The 22,867-nt window shown below is 43.4% G+C and overlaps 1 protein-coding gene across 16 annotated transcripts in view; it reads right to left on the bottom strand.

The window, feature by feature from the left end:
- The window catches only part of CYRIB (CYFIP related Rac1 interactor B), a 478,070-nt gene that overhangs the window by 167,606 nt on the left and 287,597 nt on the right, over positions 1-22,867 (bottom strand). For all 16 annotated transcript variants that reach the window (XM_078686758.1, XM_078686763.1, XM_078686757.1 and 13 more), the window contains 2 exons: positions 10,563-10,668; positions 3,119-3,255 (listed from right to left, as the gene is read on the bottom strand). In XM_078686758.1, the coding sequence (XP_078542884.1) occupies positions 3,119-3,255; positions 10,563-10,668 (243 nt within the window). The remainder of the gene's footprint in view (positions 1-3,118; positions 3,256-10,562; positions 10,669-22,867) is intronic.

Raw genomic sequence — 22,867 nt, 5'->3', positions numbered from 1 at the left:
GGAGATGTTGATGACTTTCCGGAGATGGGGTGCGATGGCGTGCTGGCTTTGTTGAAGATGTGTTGTGGGCATGGGTCTGTCAGAGATCCGGAGTGGATGGTGTTTATGATCTTGATGGTGTCGTTGTCGTTGTTCCAGGAGAGCAGGCGGTTGGTGCAGATGGTGGTCGTGGGGGTGGAGGTCTCAGTTGTGGTCGGGGCGGTCGTGGCGTTGAAGCGGTCGTGGATGTCTACGATCTTGCAGTGAAAGAAGGTGGCCAGGGAGTCACACAGGTCTTGCGAAGGTAGGACGTCGTTTGTTTTGTTTTACCTTTCTTTTTCTTTTAAAATAGCAAAGGTATTAGTAAACACTCGTCAACACAGCAGTTTAAGAACAGGTTATGTAGATGCACAGGTGAAGATCAGTAAGAAAAAGAAATTGAAGAGGAAATAAAAGGCAGCCAAAAAGTTCTCAAACTTTTTTTTAGTTTCTAGTTTCTCTTATGTTTATTTTCTTTATCCAGCAGGTCCTATTTATGTGTCCCTCAACATTCTGGACAACCTGTAGTCCTTTTTCAATTACAATGACAGCACTGGCATATTCTACCATGTTCACAAGTAGATACCCCCTCTACTGTTTCTAGACTGCTTTCGGAATGAAAGTAAATGAAAGTGGGAGGCAGCAAGTCTGCTGCTGTTGTCCACATTGGCTAAGGTGAGGCTCTTTTTAAGCCTGGACACAGTTGTATGAAAAAGGAGGCAACCTTAGATTTAAACTATTTGAAAGGAGTAGACCTGAACGGATTTAGTAACAAGTATTGGCAAGCTTATAATGATTTTTGCAAAACTATGCAATAGACATTGAACATGTAACAGCAGAAAGAAGTAAATATTCTGCCATCTAAAGCTAGAATGCATATGATTTCAAAACAAGTAAGAAAATAAACTGTCCCACTGTCAAATTTCATTAAAAAAATTAAATGGATGCAGAAAGAAAATTAGAGACTGGACTACCAGTCCTTAAACCAAGGTGGACTACTTTCTAGGCAGATGTGTACATGTCAAAGAGCAAAATGCATTTAATCACACAGAAGAAAGCCAATGGCTTAAGAGGGATGACTCACAGTCCAATGCTGTAGGCTGTGCTGGATTAAAACTAACTGATTGACACAAACAGACCAATGGTTGAAGAGAGCAGACCAAAAGCCCTCCCAGTTATATATACAGGCATATGTTTTTATTACGATTCTTTCGGAATACAAAAGGCTGGAAAGAAGGCTAAAGCAGTATATTGGCCAGACTTAAAACAGATTATTTTGCCAGTGCTTTTTCAGATTCTTTATTAATAATAATAGTTACATTTATAAAGCGCCTGGTTACACTGAGGCCAGTGTGTCCCCACGCTGCGGTATCAAAGAAAGGAAACATCAGCAGCAACCAAAAAACTGGCAATAATTAAGAAGCTGGGTGTGCAAGGGTGTGCTTGGGTTTAGGGCCAACAGTGAAGAGAAAACGGGTCAATTTTAACATGTGAGAAATATTTTTCATTACTTGTTTCAATTTCTTGTCCATTCTTTCTAGATCTCCACCTCCATGTCTTTAGGAGACATGAATGATTATATTGGGTTGCTCAAATCCCAGTTGAGGATAAGCCTCACAATGTGTACTGTCCTTCAAGAACTCAAGCAGCATATCAACCCAAAAACACAAAATCCAATATATGGATGTTTAGGTTTCATTGTCTGGCTGAAGGTAAGCTAACAGATGGAGAATGAAAGGTGGCTGGGATTCTCATTTGACAGCTCCTCTGATTCTACCATGTCTTAACACCAAAATACTGTCAAAAGCGGAGCGTGTACCATCCGTCCAAACAGGATAAATAACAAAAAGTATGACTAGCAGAAACTGTATGAGAGAGAAGGGCGAGTGGAGCTCATGCAATACTGCAAGGACAGAAAAACTGTAAATTAACAGAATTATTGTCAAGAGGTTTAAGCTTCTGACTATGTTCAGGTGCCTCACAGTCAGTAAAATTGAAAAGACAATTGTTCCATAGGCTCTAACAGACAGCACATCAATACCTTCAGATAATTTCTGTATCAGTATGCAACACAGTCTAAACCAGAACAGCAACTACTTGTTAAAGGAAAGATTCCAAAGCAGAAGAACGCAGAAGATAGACAATGAAGAAAAAGAGCTTGTTATATGTTGGACGCAAAACAAATTCAAAGTTTCTCACACCGTTATTGAGTAGACAGATCAGTGGATGTACAAAAAAATCATGTGGGAACAATCAGGAAAATAAATACGGGGTCTCAGATTAAATTACTTAATACACTACTGATTTCTGATAAATGGTTGCACTATAGCTTCTGGTTTGGCAGAATTATTTTTAATTAAAAGTCACAGGCCTAGGCTAGTATAGCCATTGTTTTCAAATGAAGGCATATACACAAGAGGCAATTTAGACATCTGATACGAACGTGTCATATCATAAGCTTGTAAAAAGTATTTGATACAGCTCATTTTTGTGTATATGCACTCTACTCAATGAACACTTTAAAGCTTTATGCAATACAGCAAACATGTTCTTGCTTAGATACAATTTGTAGTTGAGAGCTTAGCTGTTAAATCTACATTACTAGGATACGGAGAAGGTCATAAACAGTCACTTGAGATTTACTAGCCCTTTCTAACCAAAGTTTCATAGGGAAGTGTGTAGAAAAGTTATCTGTGTTAGCATAACTGCGCCATTTCAGAACACAAAAAAAACAAATTAGTAAAGGAATAGTACAAATCACAGAACATGGCAAATCATCAATATTTACACCAAAATTTGACAGCAGTCTAGGTCTACTCTGCCTCCAACATAAAAAAAGTGCTGCTAGAACAAATCAGTCCGAAGACACATTAAAAGCTTTCATTTAAACAAATTTTGTTTTTATCAATGAAACTGGAGCAACCTAAACACATTAAATATGTGCATAGTAAAAAAAGAAAAGTTTGTTGAGGTTTTAAAGAAAGAAAATACATTTCTGCTTTTGATATGTAAAATCTCAAATAGGAAATCTGTCAACAATTATTGACAAGTCATGCAAATAAAAATATGTTTGAGTCAATTACACGGAAACACAGTTTACCTTCAACTCGTCAAATCGGAGTGTAAAATGGAGGATTTCTGCAAACTGTTTTGCAAGAGCCTGCTCTCGCTCTAGATGCTGCATAGGAGAATACGGCGTGCTTGTCAAAGCTCCCAGTAAACCACGCAGTGCGGCTTCTAAACAAAGGATATAAATTAAAAAATCATTAACCATGTTCCTAATTTGTTTAAATATATATGTGGTGCTTTAATTTTAATATCCCTTTGATAGCAGCAGTACATACTCATTAAACCTACACCAAACCAGAAGAACCTATTTGTACTCCAAGTCATTATTCAATATCAAACACTCGACAAAACTTCATGTCACAACTCTATATTATCACGACGATATCAACAATTTATTTTTAAATAGCACTTTCCACTCTAGGTTTTCTTGTTCCTAAGCACATAAACTACTACTACCCAAAGAAAAGGTACTCCTAATATCTATCACTGAAGAATAAAAGGCACAGTTGTCTTTGCCAAGATTTTAATTTTTGTCCCGCTGTTCATCCTAGAGGTCACAAAATACTTAGCCTGGACACTATCTTACCAACATCCTGCCTATTAGATATGTACTACCCTAGTAGAGCGTTTTGCACACATTTTGATCTGCTATATCAACAAATGGTATATGAACCATGTGTTTTATCTCAAATGGATGAAAGACTTGCTGAGATTCAAATATGTGACGCTTTGATTCATCTTACTAGTACACAGAACAATGTCTCCAATTATCTCCCAGTCATAGTTTTTACACTCTTTTAGATTATCTATTGTATTTCCTGCCTCCGACAGCAATGCCAGATTTTGCCTCTAGTTCTTCTAAATCACCTGTACTTTCTTGATTAGATGAAGGTCCTCCCAAACTAACAGAAATTATCTGCAGTGAATCCCTTTGAATAGGGTAGAATACACTAAACACAAAGTAGTTGGGACTGCTAACGGGTAATCTACCAATGAACATCAGGGGAAGAGGAGGGTAAAGAGGAAACAGCCCAAATGTGCCTGACTGTACATCGGTACGCAAAGATGATAGTATTACAGTTTGCAGAAGTTTCTACTGGTATTAAGCAAAAGCGTGTTTCATGGGGAAAAAACACTTGCTTTAGTCTTGACAAACAAATGAAAATGACAGCAAAAGTAAAAAACTGAAGTGAAATTGTACAGTGGCATAAGGATGAGTTACCTGTAATCCTAATTCTCAACCAGGGGTATACTCATCAAAGTCATAATCTATCAATAATCCCCGCCTATGTGCGGGATCCCGGAGCATATAGAAAATACATATAAATATATATGTATACATTTGTGAAAACATATTTGCAGCCTAGAACATTTCCCAACTGGCAAATCTGCTGCAAAACTACATGAATTAGCATACACACAGTTGTACTCTCCTAACCCCTAAGGAAGAAAGAGAGCAGTAAACATTTGCATACAACAATGCTTTATTGCCATAGGAAAACCTGTAATTGCAAGCATTTGCCAGTAGGCTGCAGTAGAGTATAAAGAAACAAAGAAAGACTGACACCTTGCCTTTAAGGCATTAGAGTAGGGGTACCGTGCCTTTAAGACCTGAGGGGAACCCCTGCTCCCATGATGCACCACAGGTGGTGCATCATGGGAGGAGGGGAACCCCTGCTCCCATGATGCACCACAGGTGGTGCATCATGGGAGTCAATTCTTTGGTGGTGCATCATGTGGGTCAATTCTTTTTGGAGGTGCATGACACCTGAGTAGATCCATAGCAACCTTTCATAACTTTATGATCATGCTCGTCCGGGGAGGTGGGCGGGAGGTTATGACTTTGATGAGTATACCCCTGGATGAGAACTAGGATTACAGGTAAGTAACTAATCCTGCTCATCCAGGGGATACTCAACAATAGTCAATCTATGAATAGATTAGCAAGCTCATACCCAAAGTCTCGTGGACAAGCAAATAAATATACAGTAAGACATGAATAAACTTCACATTTTAAATGCAATTATGCAAATAAATTTCTCAAAGAGGTCTGTCCCACTTGGGCATCGGCCTGTGTATCTGAATCTAGGCAATAATGGCGGGTAAAGGTATGTACTGAACGCCATGTAGCCGTCTTACAAATCTCAGAGATTGGAATATTACGAAGGAGAGCCGTAGTAGAAGCTTTCCCTCTAGTAGAGTGTGCATGAGGTCTACCCTGTAAAGCCTTGTTAGCTGATTGATAAAACAGAGCTATACAGGAGACGATCCAGCGAGAAATGGATCTTTTTGAGGCTGGCAGACCAGTATTAGTTAATCCATAATTAACAAAAAGCCGGTCAGACTTCCTAAGTGGAAGGGTTTTTGCCAGGTAAAACTTCCGTACCTTCCGGAGATCTTAAGAGTGTAAAGACCTCTCCGGGGGAGTGGTAGGTTGAGGAAAAAAGGTAGGCATGGTGATCGACATGAAAGTCTGAGACTACCTTGGGCAGAAAACCTGGGTGTGTCCTCAGTACCACCCTGTTGGCGTGAAACACTGTGTAAGGTTCCTTATAACACAGGCCTGGATTTCGCTAACCCTACGGGGAGAGGTAATCGCCACTAAAAAGGTCGCTTTCCAGGTCAAGTGCTGCAAAGAAGCCTTGTGTATAGGCTCGATAGGAGCACCCATCAGTTTAGTAAGTACGATGTTAAGCTCCCAGGGAGGGGAGGGGGACCTCACTGGTGGAAACACTTTAAGCCCCTCCAAGAAATCTTTCACCACAGGCATAAGGAAGAATGATGTCTGAGAAGGTGACTTCCTATAGGCTGTGAGAGCCGCTATGTGAACTCTGATAGAGGGGTACTTGAGGCCTGACTTTGCTAAATGCAATAGATAGGGTAGAATCACCTGTCTTCTGACCGTGTATAGGGTCAAGAGAGTTGTCAAGACACCACATGAAAAACCTCTTCCACTTGAAAGCATATGACTTCCTCCTAGTGGAGGGTCTCTTGGCTTCCTTAAGGATGTTCATGCAGTCTGCTGGAAGGTCTAGGTGGCCATACTGGATGACCTCAGGAGCCATGCCATCAAGCGAAGGGAAGGAAGGTTGGGGTGAAACACCTTCCCCTGGTCCTTGGTCAACAAGTCTGGACAGCAAGGCAGTCGCCGGTGTGGGACTTCCGACAGCTGGAGGAGATCCGGGTACCACCACTGGCGTGGCCACTCCGGCGCTATCAGGATCACCCTGGTGTTGGTCCTGTAGAATTTCTGAATCACCGCCGGGATCAAAGGCAGGGGGCGAACAGCAATTTCTGCGACCAGCTGATCAAAAGTGCATTCCCCCGTGAGCCCTGTTGGGGGAACCTGGACGCGAAGATGGGGCATTTTGCGTTTGCCCCGTCTGCGAACAGGTCTATGTCCGGTACGCCCCATTGTTGAAACACCTCCTGTGCGACCTCTTCGTTGAGCACCCAATCGTGCGCTTCTACAAAGTCTCTGCTTAGGCAGTCCGCTTGGACATTTTGGATCCCTGGTAGATGAACTGCCACGATGAATAGACCTCTTGCCAGGAGCCAGTGCCAGATGGCTTGAGCTTCCTGGGATAGGACTCGACCTGGTGCCTCCCTGTTTGTTCAGATAGAACATGGTTGTCGTGTTGTCGGTCTGAACTTGGACGTAGTTGGTGCGCAGAGAAGGATATAGGGATTTGAGCGCCAGATAGACGGCTCGAAGCTCAAGGAAGTTGATGTGGTAGCCTCGCTCTACTTCGGACCAGAGACCTTGGACCTGAAGCTGGTCCATATGAGCACTCCAGCCTTGTACAGAGGCATCCGTGACCACTGACTGAGATGGAGGAGGTTGATGAAATGGAACTCCCCGGAGAAGGTGGGAACGTTTCATCCACCATCTGATTGAGTCTCTGGCATCTTGCTGAAGAGAAACACGGTCCTCCCAGTGACCTGACCTCTGAGACCATTGATCCTCAAGAGCCTGCTGCAGAGGCCTCATGTGAAGGCGTGCATTGGGCACGATGTAGATGCACGAGGCCATTGATCCCAGGAGAGAGGACACTTGTCTGGCTGTGGGACTGTGAGTGTCCAGCAGGAGACGACACTTCAGGAGCATGGATGACAACCTCTCCTCCTAAGGACACACGCTTGCCTGCACGGAGTCCAGGGAAGAGCCCAGGTAGTGAATCCATTGGGAAGGATTGAGTACTGACTTTTTGAAGTTGATCTGCAACCCCAATGAGTTCATCAGGTTGAGACAGAACGAAAGATGGTTCTGAAGCAGCGCCGGAGCGAAGCTTTTTAGAAGCCAATCGTCTAGATAGGGATAGACGAAGATCTTCCGCCTGCGGAGAAAAGCAGCCACCACTGCCATGCACTTGGAGAATGTCCGTGGCGCGGATTTGAGGCCAAACGGAAGCACTCGATACTGGTAGTGATGGCGTCCAATCTGAAATCTGATAAACTTTCGGTGCTTTACTGAGAGACAGGTATGTGAAAGTAAGCGTCCTGCAGGTCGATGGCACACATCCAGTCTCCCTGATGAAGATGCGGGAAGATCTGTTGCAGGGCTAGCAGGCAAAATGTTTTTCCTGATGAACCTGTTCAGTAGTCGCAGGTCTAGAATGGGCCTGTATTCTTTGACTACTCCTCTTTTTTGGACGAGAAAGTAGCAGGAGTACACTCCTTGACTTCTTTACATGGAAGGAACCTCCTCTATGGCCTTCTTCTTGAGGACAGACCCTTCGTCCTGCAGCAGTTGACTGTGGAATCGGGGAAGGTGCTTTAATTGAGGCAAGACTTGAGGAGGGGGGGGACTTGAACCTCAGCAAGTAACCATGCTGCACAATACTCAGCACAGATCTCTCTTTTGTTATGGATCTCCACTCTTCCAGATGATCAGAAACACTCCCTCCGACCGGAGTGGCGATCAGTAGAGGAGGAAGCAACAGCTCAGGGCTTGGGAGGCTGCTTGGAGGCAGACTGCTGTTTGTTGTTGTTGTTCCCTCTGCCTCTGCCAGGGCGTCTCTGCTGAAACTGGGTTTTCTGCTGTGATTGGGATAATCATTGAGGGGTTTGAACCATCTGCTGGTAAGATAGTTTGTCCCCCTGACGAAAGCTCTTTTAAAATTCTTTACGCTAATCCAAACCCACAGCTTTAACAGTGTCCATTTCTGATTTCATTTTGGTCATCTCGTCGTCAGCGTGCAAACCAAATAGAGACGTACCATTAAAGGGGAGGTTCAAGATCTTCTTCTGAGCATCCGGCTTGAGGCCTGTAAGGCGGAGCCAAGCCGAACGCCGTGAGCAGATGCCATGGGAGCAGCCATGGGCCGCGAGGTCGGAAGCATCTGCTGCGGCACTGATGACCTGGTTAGCTACGAGCCCTCCCTCCTGTTGGTTCTCGGCGAAGTCCTGTCGGTCATCGTTAGGAAGCTTCTCCGTGAACCGAGTGAGGGAGTCCCAGAGTGACCTATCGTACCTTACGAGTAGAGCAGAGGCACTGGCTAGCTTCATAAACGAATCCATGAGTTTGCTGTCCTTTTTTGGGGGTACCGAGGATGAGGTCGAAGCAGAATGAGATTTCATGGCAGCCGCCACGATGACCGAGTCAGCTGGTGGGTCCGACCTGAGGAACAAGGGGTCCTCTGGAGGAGCCTTGTACTTCTTGGCGATTCTAGATGGAACAGAACCTACCATCGCAGGTGAGAGGAAGGTAGCCATCGCAGGTTCAATGAAGCCAGGCACCAGAGGCAGCAGGGGTCTGGGCGCTGTCTGGTGATGTAGGTATAAAAATTTATTGAAATGGGTACCACAGGGGTATGCAGAGAGATGTTACATTTCTTTGCTCCCCTAACCAGCACATCCGTAAAAGTTGCGATGCCATCTATAGGTGAGACTCGTGAAGGAGGTGTAGAGGAGAAGGTCAGAGAATAGTCCCGGACCGTAGATCTCGAAAGAGGAGCAAGTCGGAGATCTTGTGCGTCCTCCCTTATGGGGCCTGTCGCGTTGACGGCTGTGCCGACCCCTGGACCTAGACCAATGTCTAGACGGAGATCTTGGCCTGGGGGAGATCTTGGCCTGACAGGTGTTCTTGATCGTGCTAGAGATCGTGATCTGGCAGGAGATCTTGGCCTGGATGAGGGTCGTGGCCTCCGAGGAGGAGACTTAGATGGTCTGATCGGAGTGCTTGTCCTTGGAGCAGACCGTGAGAATGCGCGGGAGTAACCTGAGCCCAGGCTACTGCGACCGCCCGATACAGTCCCCTGAGGATGGTGAGATGACTCACTGCGTGATCTGTCCTCAGATCTGGGGGAAGCTTCTGGAGAGATCTCCACGATGTTCAACCCAGGAGATGAGGATCGGCCTCCTGATGACCTGGACCCAGGTGACTCCACAATGACCACAACCTGTTCCCTCGACGGCGAGAGCTTCGACGTCGATGACGTTTGTGTGACCAATGGCGTCGAGCGAGGCCATGATGCTCTCACGTCGATAGGCCACGCCGTGGTGACCTCGACTGCGATATTCGGCATCGAGTCGGTGACATCGACGTCGATCTTCCTCGACGTCGTGTCGACGGCGAACCTCCATGGCGTCGTGTCGATGACGACCTTCTTCGACATCGTGTCGATGGCGACCCTTCCTGACGTCACGTCGACCTCCTCGACATCGAATGGTGGGATCTTGACGACCCTCTCGACAGTGGCACGCCAGCCGGCTGCGATCTGGAAGCCGTCATAACTCTCGACGCAGACCCCCTCGAGGGCAGCGGAGAGTGTCTCGACGTCAACGGAAGTCTCGCCGTCGATGGAGAGTTGGACATGCCAGCAGCCACAGACTTCGAGCCCGAAGTGTGGCGTCTCTCATTTCACCATCAGTATCCCTGAAGAGCTACTGGTATGTGAAAATGTTAACGGATCCAATCAAGCACCTGGAGTTACTTATAAAGTGAGAAATTAGTCAGTAGAAGTGCCCAACAGAAATGTGTATTTTAATCTACACAGGTATTATTACAGAATTCTGCATATTCCAAAAAGGAAAACAAATTCTGCGGGGTACAGAGCAGATTAGAAAAAAAAGAATCTGGCTAATTTTGCTGGCATATACATGTGTGTTTCTTGAATGAAATCTTTGTGACTACATGGATGCCTTGCACTGACAGACAGATGTGCAGAGGTTGACTTTTCTGTCCAATGGATCACGTCTCATTAATCATGCAGCTTGGTTGATCTCTAGGAGAAAGCAATCATTAACAACAGGGATTTCAGGCATTGTGTTTGCCAGAACACATGGTTCCAATCCACAATGTCCTGGTAAGCAGAGTTCAGCAGTATTTAGAATACCTTAATAGGACCAGAGGCTTCAATGCCCTTTCATGACGTTACCATATCCCCATACCAAAGCTTGAGTTCAGACGATGTGTAATGAATTAACAGAAACTAACTTGTAACAAATGTTTACTTCATATTGGTGCCACTTACCAAGTCTTTGTGAAAATTCATAGAATTTCTTTAGTTTCCCAACTAAAGGAATAACAGCACCCCATGCTTTCTCCTGCAACTTTTCATCAGTAGCATGCTGAATTGCCTTTAAAATCAAAGTAAAAAACATAAGACTATGGATAACACTAAAACTCAAAACATTCACAGGGAGGGTTTAACTTCAAAATGAGCAGATTGAAAAGCGACATGTTAGACACACGAAACTGCATTCTAACAAGTAGACTGTGAGACAGCAATTTTCACTATTAAACTTTGTGAGCTAGCTACTGCAGTTACACAGGGAATTATCAAACAGAAAAAATTTTTGAAAACCGACTACTTGGCATTTTGCAGAGCTGCCATAAAAGCATGTTCTGCCAAAATGCAGTCTGGTTCTACACCTACAATACAAAAGCCTTCATCTTCAAATAAGGCTCACAGTGCTTCGTGGAAAATACAAGTTACCTAACTTTAATTGTACCATCTTTGACAAAGGGAGGTCAAAACCCATCCCTGATATCTCCAAGGTAGGTACACTTTAAACACCCACAATATTGCAATGAAGTAGGTGACTTATTGCTCTAGGGCTATGATGTGTCACACAATCTTGGGCAAGTGATAGGCAGGGTTGCTTAGTTGTATTCTGAAGGCAACAGTCAACTCATTGGAAAATCCAAATCGGCAAAAAGCCCAAGAAGTTTGGATACTTAAGTTGGCCAATGCGGAGGTTATATGCTGTAGCCACACCCTACCCTCTTCATGTGCAATTCACGTACCAGGCCTCATTCACTGTAACCAAACTGAAAAACTAACATACATTTAAGTAGGCCATGGAATGTTGAATAATGGAGAGCAAAATTAGATTAAATACTGTATGTTGTGATAAATGTGATTTCTAATAAAATATGAATCTCTACAACTGTACCCAAACCAGTAAATGTGTTCAGACCACAATAATGAAAGGGCCAATAATACAAACCAAACAAACAAAGTATGGCAGGGGGGTGCACAGCATGTCATTTTTTGTATTCTCCATTAGAAGAGAAATGATGAGTGGCACATACTACTAATAGAGTGCCTTGTCCAGCATTCAAAGTATGCAAGAAATAAGGCACCTCTCCCTGATTGTGATGCATTCCTATTTGGCTGTCAGGATATGGCTCTCTACTTCCTTTTGTACATGAATATAAAACACTTGCTTGTGGACTGACCCAGTTCACAAATCTTATATTCTAATGCTCTTAGGTACACTTGAAGCCCTTTTCGCAGCACTGATTCACTCTTTTGGGTTAATGATTTCATGCTGGTACAGATAACCCTAATCTGCTGGTCCATATTGATGGCCCGCAAAGGAATGAATATTAGAATCTTTGGTTCTGTTGCTAGAGGTTTCTGAAAGTCTTAATTCTTTAAAGCTTCGCTTCAATAAAACAGAGGTTCTCACCCTAAATCCCTCCCACATTCCAATTTTGGTGTCTTTTTTTCACACTGCTTTATATTTCATTTGCCAAATCATCAACGTGGCCTCTAATGTGTTCTTAATCTGATCTTGTACAAAATTATCCTAATACCTGCTTCATACTACTGTTGCCTCACCCGTTAGTCTGTGATATCCTCACATCTGACATAAAAAAAAAACACGTTCTAGCAAGGGCTGCCCAAGTTCTAAGCCAGTAGACTGCAGATTATTCAGAAAACTGCAGCTGGCCTCCTTCGGGACCAAAGAAACGCGATTAAATATCCACTCATTTATGCAACCTTTGTTAAAAAAACAAAGGAATTTCAATGAGCTATATTTGGTTCACTTGCCTTTCAATATCATTGATCCTACAGACTTTCAAAGGAAGATCAGTCATTATGTACCTAAACACTCTTGGACCAGCCTCTTTGGCACTTGCCAATATTCAGTGGATATGCTCTGCTCAGGTAGTAGGCCGCTCCATTTAAGACTTTGTCTAAGATCTTGTATGCTTCCCCCTTATACATCTCCTTAACTATCAATCCACAGACTAACGTACCTATATCCCTCATAACTGTTCTCCCAGCCACTAATTATTTAGAATCTAGCACCAGGATACATTTGGTAACCAGGTGCTTTACAATTCTTTTATCAACTTGTCTGTTCAAATCAGGGATATAGTTTGACAGGCTCCTTAAAAGACACTGCCACTAATCGCAATGCCCATTAATGTAGGAAAATGTTCAAGTCTGGATGCTCATGAAACATGAATCGGAATGAAACAGAATCATTTTAGAATCTTTAATTCACAAAAGTTTAACTGCAACCCTTTTAGATCCTAGCAGATTCCAGGATAAGAGCATCTGAACTCCAGGCTGCTTCAAAAATATTGCAACCAAAATGCAGATTCGCTGATGTCGGGGGTCCACTTTGATCGCTCAATTTACCAAGAGCAATCACTTACTGTAAAGGTCACTTTGATTAGCTGAACCTTTGTGGCATGTGGGTAAAAAGATTAACATAAGCCTGATTTGTAAATCATCTCAGGACGATCATGTCTGCTGTTCCTCAAAGCTGGGACCAATAGTTTGCACATTTTGTTAAAAAGTGTTGCAAGGAAACCACTTCTGGAAACAGTTCTCTAAACGACAACACTAGTTCTAGAGTTTACAATTTTGTGGCAAAATCTGCAAGCAAAGGAGCCTTAATTGGCATCCCAGCATTGAGGGCCCAGAGACCGGTACAGGCAGTGATCATGTAGTGGTTCTTGTGGAGGTTGAGACATGAAAGTGTCAATAAAATGTTATTTGCATTGACCACCCCTTACGACCTGTCCTCAGATTGAAGACCTACTCAGAAAACATTTGACCATTTATTCAGGGTTTGACAAAATCTTTATTGTATAGGCACAGTGTATACAGCAAATCATAAACTCAGAAATTAGATGCCAAAGAGAGAAAAATTAATTCCCCTTAAACCTGAATGTAGAAGTGGTCAGAAAATCCTGGTGAAGCTTAGGAAAGGATACAGCATCTGTGTTAAACACCTTCATCACTAGTTGTCACTCCAAGGTTCATCCATGCTTCCAACCCTTTCCTAAGAAAACCGGCTAACTAAAAAAATGACACCTTCTTAAAATCCATCCAGGAGTCTCGTCACTGAGGAACTAAATAAGAAGGCAACTTTGTTTAGCCTTTAAATCCAGCTGGCTATGCTCCTTTTTGCCACATCACTCTAGATCTTGATCAGATAACCTAATCTAGTGAAAACGTTTGTAGGTAGTCAGAGGGGAGAGTTAAAAGAAAATGGTCAAATATACTCTTAACAACTCTTAAAATCAAACAGTGTCACAACTTTTCTAGTGTCAAATGGTAATATTTTGGTTCCCATCAGTAGGCAATATGTATTAAAAAGATTGATCCACCTTCAAATGAGAAAGCCCTGGAGAATATTGCTTTAACAAACCACACATTGTTTAGTGAAAAAGAAACCTTAACCTCTTCGCTGCGGCAATTCCGCCGCAGCTCTAGGGGGGAGGGGGGGCGCACGCATGCTTGTGACGGAACCGCTCCGTCACGATCATCAGGTGAGCTGTGCTTGTGACGGAGCGGTTCCGTCACGGCCCCGTCCGCTCAATAGAACGCGCTGCGCAGGCGCGGCGGCCGGGCCGTGGCGTAACCGCTCCGTCACCAGCACAGCCCACCTGAGGCTCGTGACGAAGCGGTTCCGTCACAAGCATGCATGAGGTTAAGAGGTTTACTCTTACATGTGCCCCAGAGGTTTTTTATAAACACTTCAGAAAAAAAATCCATGAGTAGATACAACTATAAACATAGCAACAGAAGAGCTATTCCCCGCATTGTAGTATAATGTTTACCTTTCAAGACTGACAAATAAATTGATGGTCACCAACTGTGGTCATGTTTCTACAATGTAGATAGGTCAGATAACCCACAAATTCTTAACCATTTATCGAAACAGACTCAAGCATTCAGAGTCCAGAAGCACCTGTCACTGCCTCGAAAAGGCCTGGAGGAACACCAAATCCACAGAAGCCCACAACTTCAGTGCTGCTAACAAGGCCCACCACCAACTCATCAGAAAAACGGGGAAAAAAGCGATTGAAGACAGAATCTCCACCAACAACAGCAACGAACTCTTCAACCTCGAGACGGGGGTCCTGTGCTCACGACACCACTGGATTCAAGCTAGCCTGGAGGCAAGATGGCGCCTGAGTGAGAGGACGCCGCTGTATCACTCTCACAGACACTGTGCTCCTGCTGTGTGGTTTTTTTTCTAATGACCCTGATAAGCTAAACTGAGACTCGAGCCAGGTTGATTAAAGAAATGGTATGAGTAACTGGATGACTTCTACTTAGCTAAGGCGGAAAAATCGGAAACAAAGCGTGGAGACCTTTTACGGAGCGGTCTTGATGAGATTCTGTTCCTGACTCTGTTCTGGTGCCCCGGGAGGAAGCGAGAGAGAAGTGCTTCGGAGTAGCGGTTCTCTCTGGGTCTCGGACGAATAGAGCATCATGGTGTTGTGTTCGGCAGTGGAGGGGTGACGGAGTCCTCCAGAGAGAAACCTGTATTGACATACTGTGAGTAGACCCGCAGACCCACAGACTCACTGACCTGTTGACCCGCAGAGCGTCTCTCTGGGGGGGTGAGCTGCAAGTGCCGATCGGTGTCTCGTGTCGGAGACAGGCAGAGGAGGAAAAGGAGAAAGGAGGAAGGATTTAAGCGGCCTGAGATAAGAGGTGAGGCGAGGTGAGGCGGTGTGGAGGCGGTGTGGACTGGGACTGAGACTCGAGGTGAGGCGGCGTGAGGGACAGTTGCAGCTCCCGTCGCTCCCTCCCATTTCTCCCAGTGCCATGGCTTTGCCGGTATTCACCATAATCGGTGTGTGTGTGTCCCTGATGCAGACGATACGGCAGTAGTCTGGTGGTCGTGGACACGGACAATCTTCAGGGTCAAGCGTCGTGTTGTGCCTACGGCATTCTACACTACATTATTCAGGGCTTTCGCTCGGCATTTCACTCCTCACTCCCGGTTTTGTCCGGTGTGGAGATCCTGTGTTCTCTCCTCTCTGCCTTGTGGGGGGGAACGACATCACTTGTCTCGTGGGAGTCGGCAAGTCTTTAAAGAAAGACACGAGGATAAAAAAAAATTAAAAACCCAATCAGTGTACTCCTCAGCAGCTACTCAGCCTCGTCTTACAGTTTTTTTTTCTTTTCTTTTTTGTTTTTTGTTTTGCAGGGACCTTAATTGACTGGATAAACAGGGCGAAATCAGCCTTCAATACCCTGAATTCCCTTGATATTCTGAAACGAACTGAACTATTAGATAGCTAATATTTTTAGTAGAGTGGTAGTTTGTTTGAAAAAAAAAACAGGATACAACAAGCACTGTGGTGAGTGACTGACTGACTGAGCGATTAGAGCTGATTAGTGCTGATTTAATTCCAGTTGTCTGCAATGAGAGTGGGGCCAGCAAAGAATAAAAACTCGCTTGGACAGCTGAGACAGACGCAGAGGCAGAGATTGAAAGTAAAAACCCAATCTATAAACGAACATATACAGTCTACATTTGGCTCTATTAGGCATCAACTGGTGAAAGTGGCAATTCTGATCGTGCTTGGTGGTCATCGTATCATAAGTATGATAAATTGCATATACAACTCACCTCGAGAACACGAAGTACAATCAAGGTTACGGATCCCTATCCATGTAAAATTGCATAAGGGTGGGCATAAGGGAGGGCGACGTGTGTGGAAAGCGATAAAAAGCAAGGTTCAAGCAGAAGCAGTCACCACAGCCTCTCCGCTCAGCAGCTCATCACCTTTTATTGAAACTTTTGGGTTAGGTAAGATATTTAATAAAAGATAAAACATGGAAGACTCAGTCCATGGAGCAGGAGCTGGAGTGTCAACTTTATTGTCAATGTCAGTGTCGAGCCTTCAGAAGGAGCAAACTGGACCAATAAAGCACAGTGAGACCAACCCGGGAAAAAAAGTGGAGAATACACTGGAACTATCAAGGGATTTAAGCAACTCCACGACATCTTCTAGGAATATAGGCGGGGATGCTTATACACCGGAGCTTGAAAGTTTTGTTGACTTATGCAAATCGATGGATAAAAACGCAGATAAAAACACAGATAAACGACTAGAGATAAAGGGACCAGAAACTCGAGGAGCCAAGGCAAAGGAAATTAAAAATAAACTACGAGAAGAACTACGAGAAGAAGGGAAAGGGAGAGAGAAAGATAAAGAAAAAGATAAATCAAAAGGGAAAAGTCCAGAAAAAGAAAAAGGAAAAGACAAAGATCAAAATAAAAACAGAGACAAAGACAAAGACAGAGACAAAGAAAGAGATGGAAACTGAAAACGAAAAAATCAAAGAAAGAAATAAAAAATGCCCTGGTGAAAAAGAGAAAGTTCAACGAAGGGATAAAGAAAAGGAGAAATGCATTCAAGTAAATGATGATGTAGAGTTAATGGCAAAAAAAGCTAAGCGACTCCAAACTATTAAGAATCTGAAAGCAAATGCTAAAGCTACAGAACAAGCCAGTACACTTCAGCCCAGTATATCCAGTATCTTTAGCTCTATACCCAAGGAAGGGGGGGAAATGTTTCAAAACACTCCGCAATGGCTGAATTATCATCTAAGAATGAGGAGAACATGATGACACTTCTGGAACCAGCCCCTGAAACATCGGTTAAATCTTTTTTAACGCAATCTGGCTATAATGAGTCTCCTAGTTTCTTACATAATCCCTCTATTGTGAAATTACTACAATCTGAAGTGGAAAATCCATCTGAGGGATGGGATGCAGATATATATGAGACCGGACTATCTACAACAAGTGAGATTAGCGATGATGACATTAATCTGGATCGAGGTTCAACACCCGAAGGTACTGACTCCTTAGACGCCAAGAAATCTAGCGCTTCAGATCAAGGCATTACCCCGAGGGGAAAAAAAATTGAAAAAAGGAGAACAAGGAACCAAAGGCTCAATAAGTCAAACCTTGAAGAAAGCTCAGACCAAGAAAGCCTCACTCGGCTAGTCAGTAAAAGCAGGAACAAATCCAACAATTCTGATGAAGTCGTACAGGCTCAGTTTAGGGAAGAGGACTTAAATGGGAGCGGCAATCAATCACAACATGGATCTGCTGCAAGAAAAGGGAACGTGGGTGAGCCTTCTTTAAAAGATATCCTGACTACTATCAGAGACTTCCACAAGGATATAAAGAAAGACAGTGAAAGGAATCATGCCGTCATCCAGAAGCTAGAAGGGGTGGTTAACAAAGTAGGCAGCACCTGCACTGAGATATCGGAAAGGATGGTATCTCTAGAAACTCGTACTGAGTATTTAGAGAAAGATGTTGCCTGCCTTCAAAAGCAAGAAAAAACTCAAGAAGGGATCATTAGAGACTTAATGTTCAAGGTTGAAGAACAGGAGAATCGTTCCAGAAGAAATAACCTTCGCTTTCTTGGTATCCCGGAAGCTGTGGAGAGCAACGACCCTAGGGGATATATAAGCAATCTTCTGGAAAAAACATTTCCAGAATTGCAATCGTGGGATATGGACAAAGAAATTCAGCGGGCCCATCGCTTTCCCCTCACACAACGTAAACAAACTGAGAACTCTACCAAATACCCAAGGGCAATGCTGGTATATTTTGGCAACTTTCTTTTACGGGAAGCCATCTACGACCTTGCACGGCCGACCAGCAAGCGGCAGTACAATGGATTCCTTTTTTTTGTAAGACCAGATTTTGCACATCCAACAGTCGAAAGAAGATGGAGAATGCGGCAGCTCTTCGCTCCTTTCGAAAAAGTTGGTGCTACTGTTTATCTACAAAATCCTTCCAGTCTGAAAGTAATCTTCAAAGGAACTACAAGCTTTTTCAATAGTGAAATACAAGCGGAAGGATACTTGCAAGAAATATCGGACACTGCAAGTAAGGATAAATAATAAACATTATGAGCAAGAGGGAAAAAAAGAAAAAAGAAAAAAATTAAATATATTGAGGATAAAGTAATTGCCGGAGATTCGTAAAATAACTATTGTTAGGATACGGTCTTAGGTTTTCATTTTTCAGATTTGTTTTTCCCTTTCTTTCTTCCTTCTTGGCTTTTGTGCTCTTTCCTTATTTTCTAATGGCGGGGCCAGAGGCACTGAGAGTGATCGTTGGTGTACGGATCACACAGACGCCCATACCTGGATCCGGTCGGACCCAGGACGCCTCAATGGGTGGTTGGGGGCGGGGGGAGGGGCTGGGTGGTATGGGTTGGTGCCGGGTGGGTGTAAACAGAAAAAAGAGAATTCATGATACTACTGTAATTAAAATCAGGATGAGATTAAAAAGCGTAACAAGGTATGAAGTCATACGTGTTTTTAGTATGCTAAATGTAAGGCCGAGTACAAAGAAGAACCTAAGACAGAAGTATGTCAAAGCTTAGGATCTGCTCTATAAATACAGGGGGGTCTAAATGACTGGGAAAAAAGGGGAAGACTAGAGGAATTTGGAAAATTTACACAAATGGATATTATGTGTATGCAGGAGACTCATCTACCATGGGGGAAAAGGCACTGGTTAAACCAAAAGGGATTCGAGACTCTTTCTTGTTCCTCCCAAACGTCTACTATTAGGGGGGTGGCTATCATTGGCAAGGTCAGTCTGGGGGGAGCTAAACGATTTAAGGCTGATACCATGGGGCGGTGGGCATTATGTGAAATGAATCTGGGCATCACTATTTGCTGCATCTATGGGGCTAATAGCGACAACCCTGATACCTTCGACCGTATGGAGAAGGAGCTAGCAAGTTGGCCAGCACCCATAGTGGTCTGTGGGGATTTTAATATCTCTGCAGATTTCGAAGGGGGAACAGGATATACCGGGCATAAACCCCGGGTGTATCGGGCAGTATGTTCAATGATGGAGTCACACGGTCTGAGGGATGTCTGGGGTAGCATCGAACCAGGCAATTCATGTTTTACATATTTTTCACACCCATTCAAGAAATATTCTAAGCTTGATTATTTTATGATTTCCACCTCAGAGATTAGTAGAGTAGAAATCAGCAAATTACCCATGATAATATCAGATCATAATCCATTGTTATTACCAATAGCTCTCAACAGACTAGCTAAACCAATGAGAACATGGACCTTTGACAGGAAGCTTTTAACAGATAGTAAATATATAGCTCATATGAAGAATTGGTCACGGGCCTTCTTCGACGCAAATAGATATAGTGCATCGCGTAACACTGTTTGGGACAGTTATAAAGCCGCCTTAAGGGGAGAAACCAGCAGCTATACTTCTCGAAATTGGAAAAAACTCAATTTAGAGAGAGAACAATTAATGAATAAATTAACAGTGGCTGAGGAACAGCACAGAAGGATATGTCCCAGGGAAGGCAGGGAACGCAAAGTTTAGACAGAGTGAGTACTATTAAAGCTGAGATACAGAAGCAATTAGCTAAAAAAGCAGCCGCTGTATATAAAGCACAAAGAAGGAATATGTATGAGACGGGGGAACAAGCCGGGAAAGCACTGGCACTACGTATTAGACAAGCGACCTCCAAAAATATTATTACACATATAGAAGAGCAAGGTAGGACCTACGAGGAGCCAAAGGACATCATAAATGTCTTCAAAAGATACTATCAAACACTGTATCAGGAATATCCGGTTACTGAGGAACCAACGATCAAGTGGACAGGATTGGGGACCAAAATGGCTCAGGGTGATAAAGAAATTTTAGAACAATCCATTACTATGGATGAACTCTTGGAAGCCCTACAAGATTTGGCAGCAGGGAAGGCTGCGGGCCCCGATGGCCTACCAATTGAATTATATAAATGTTTATCGGAGGAAACATCTACACTTTTGTTAGATCTTTTTAATGGGGTAATAAATACAGGTTCAATCCCTGAGACATGGATGAACACCAATATAGTGGTGTTTCATAAAAAGGGCAAGCCCACGGAAAATCCGGGTTCATATAGACCCATATCTCTAATAAACGCGGACAATAAATTATACGCTAAGATCTTGGCAACCCGCCTAGGACGGATCATTGGGACCCTGGTCTCTCCCTGGCAGCATGGTTTTATTCCCGGTAAGGGAACCACCGATCATATTAGACGAGCTATTACGTTGTTTGATATCCATGCTGCCGGGGACGGGGAGGTCGCAATGATCCTCCTAGACGCGGAGAAAGCTTTTGATCGCGTTAGATGGGATTTTCTGTGGAACGTGCTTGCCGAAAGGGGGTTTGGACTAAGGTTTATGAAGGCTATTCAGGCTATGTATACTACCCCAGCCGCGAAAATTCAAATGATGGGTGAGAGTTCGGATAAGATCTTTATTACGAGGGGGACAAGGCAAGGATGCCCATGCTCACCCATTTTATTTGCACTGTACATTGATCCTCTAATACGCCAAATAATTAATAACATCGCAATTGAACCGGTAGTTACGATGGGATTTCAAACAAAAATTTTGGCATATGCCGATGATTTGGCTGTCATCACCACCGACCCCGACGTGGCTATGCGCGAAGTGGTGGCCATTACGAGTAAATTTGGAGGGCAATTAGGTTATCGCTTAAATGTGGGTAAAACGCAGGTGCTCTGCTCCAAGAATATAAATAATTCAGATTCCAGATTTGTTGATTCTGTGGTCTATCTGGGGATAACGATCAATGCACAGCCGGAGTTGATAATTAGAGACAATTTTATCCCCCTTATGAAATCTATGAGGGAGAATCTGAAAAGAATGGATACATTACAACTTTCAATCATAAGTCGTGCTAATGTCATTAAAATGACCATGTTCCCTAAGGTGCTATATAAATTTCGGTCGATACCCTTTAAAATAGAGGAGAAAATTATCAAATAAATAGAATCCATTTTTATGAATTTCTTGTGGCAATATGGAAAGGTCAGAAGATCCATTAAATTTATGTCTTTGCCTCAGGAAAGGGGGGGCTTGGGACTGCCAAACCTCAGTTACTATCACTGGTCTTGTCTTCTTACGCAGATGACTATATTATTTGAACCCGGGGGAAATAACACAAATTCCCCGAGTAGACAGGATGTTATTCCATCTATATTTGAATTGCTGCTTGGAAGTGAGGCTACCGGGGTACTATTAAGGAGAACAGAAAGAAGATATTACAATAAGTCAAGACTCAAGACACTTGAAGGGATATGGGGGGGTCTGGGTAGCAGCTCAGAAAGCACTGGCAATCCCTAAATATAATCACCACACCCCACTCTGGAACTCGGGCCTTTTTTCTAACCTAAGTAGTGATGGGTCTTGGAGACACTGGCAGCGACAGGGTATTCTAACAATCGGGCAAGTTATGGTAAGAGATGAGTGTAGAACCCTGGAAGAACTGACACAAAGGTATTCCCTCCAGGGCAACCAGGATTACAAATATGCTCAGGTGGTTAGTACAATTAGATCAACAAGGCCTCTTATCATTTTAAGGGAGAGGTGTAACTTATTGGATTATCTGAAGGGGAGTAAACTCAGAATCAATGGAGTGTATAGGCTGTTTGTGGAGGAATCCCAGGATGACATGGGCAAAACTGAGGCAGCTTGGGCTTCAAAATTGGAGGATCCGGACATTGACCTGGACAGAGCTCTTTCAATGGATAGAAGATTTTTACGCTCCTCCAATTTAAGAGCTCAGCACTTTAAAACACTATTTAACTTGTACTATACCCCCTCTAAGCTTTATGATTGGGGTAAGAGGGAGAACAGTAACTGCCCCAGATGCTGTAAAAGTCCTGGTGATATCGTCCATATGTTTTATTACTGTGAGAAACTCGGATCAATTAAAACAGAGATTGAATTATTCTGGACGGGGCTGTTGGATGTTCAGATAACCTGGTCTCCAACACTCATGATTATAGGATGCCAAAGCGAATTGAAATTAGATATTGAAACTGAAGCTCTAATTTTTATATCTACAGCTGTACTTAGAATTTTGATTTCAGCAGCCTGGAAAGATACCGAGGCCCCAACCTTCCAAATGTGGTTGTCTAGACTATTGGGAATACACAATGTTGAGGCGGCTCTCTATGAACTTAAGAGTAAAAAATCAAGAGAAGTGGGGATGAAGATCTGGGCACCAGTGGCTGCTTGGCGTGATAGCAGATTGTAGATTGTTGAAAGATTATAGGATCCTTAGGACGATGGCTATGGTAATGTTCTCAACTGTTATATTTTCTTCTTATCTAATTTTCGTTTGCTGTAGCCAGCTTAATATTTACAATATTCATAGTAATTATTCGATGTTTTAAAAAAACAGATACTAAGCT

Source organism: Lissotriton helveticus, chromosome 4_1 (genome assembly GCF_964261635.1).
Source record: "Lissotriton helveticus chromosome 4_1, aLisHel1.1, whole genome shotgun sequence".
In the NCBI taxonomy this organism is placed as follows: Eukaryota; Metazoa; Chordata; class Amphibia; order Caudata; family Salamandridae; genus Lissotriton; species Lissotriton helveticus.
Note: the sequence above shows the minus strand (reverse complement) of the source record. Positions and strands in the feature narration are given on the sequence as shown.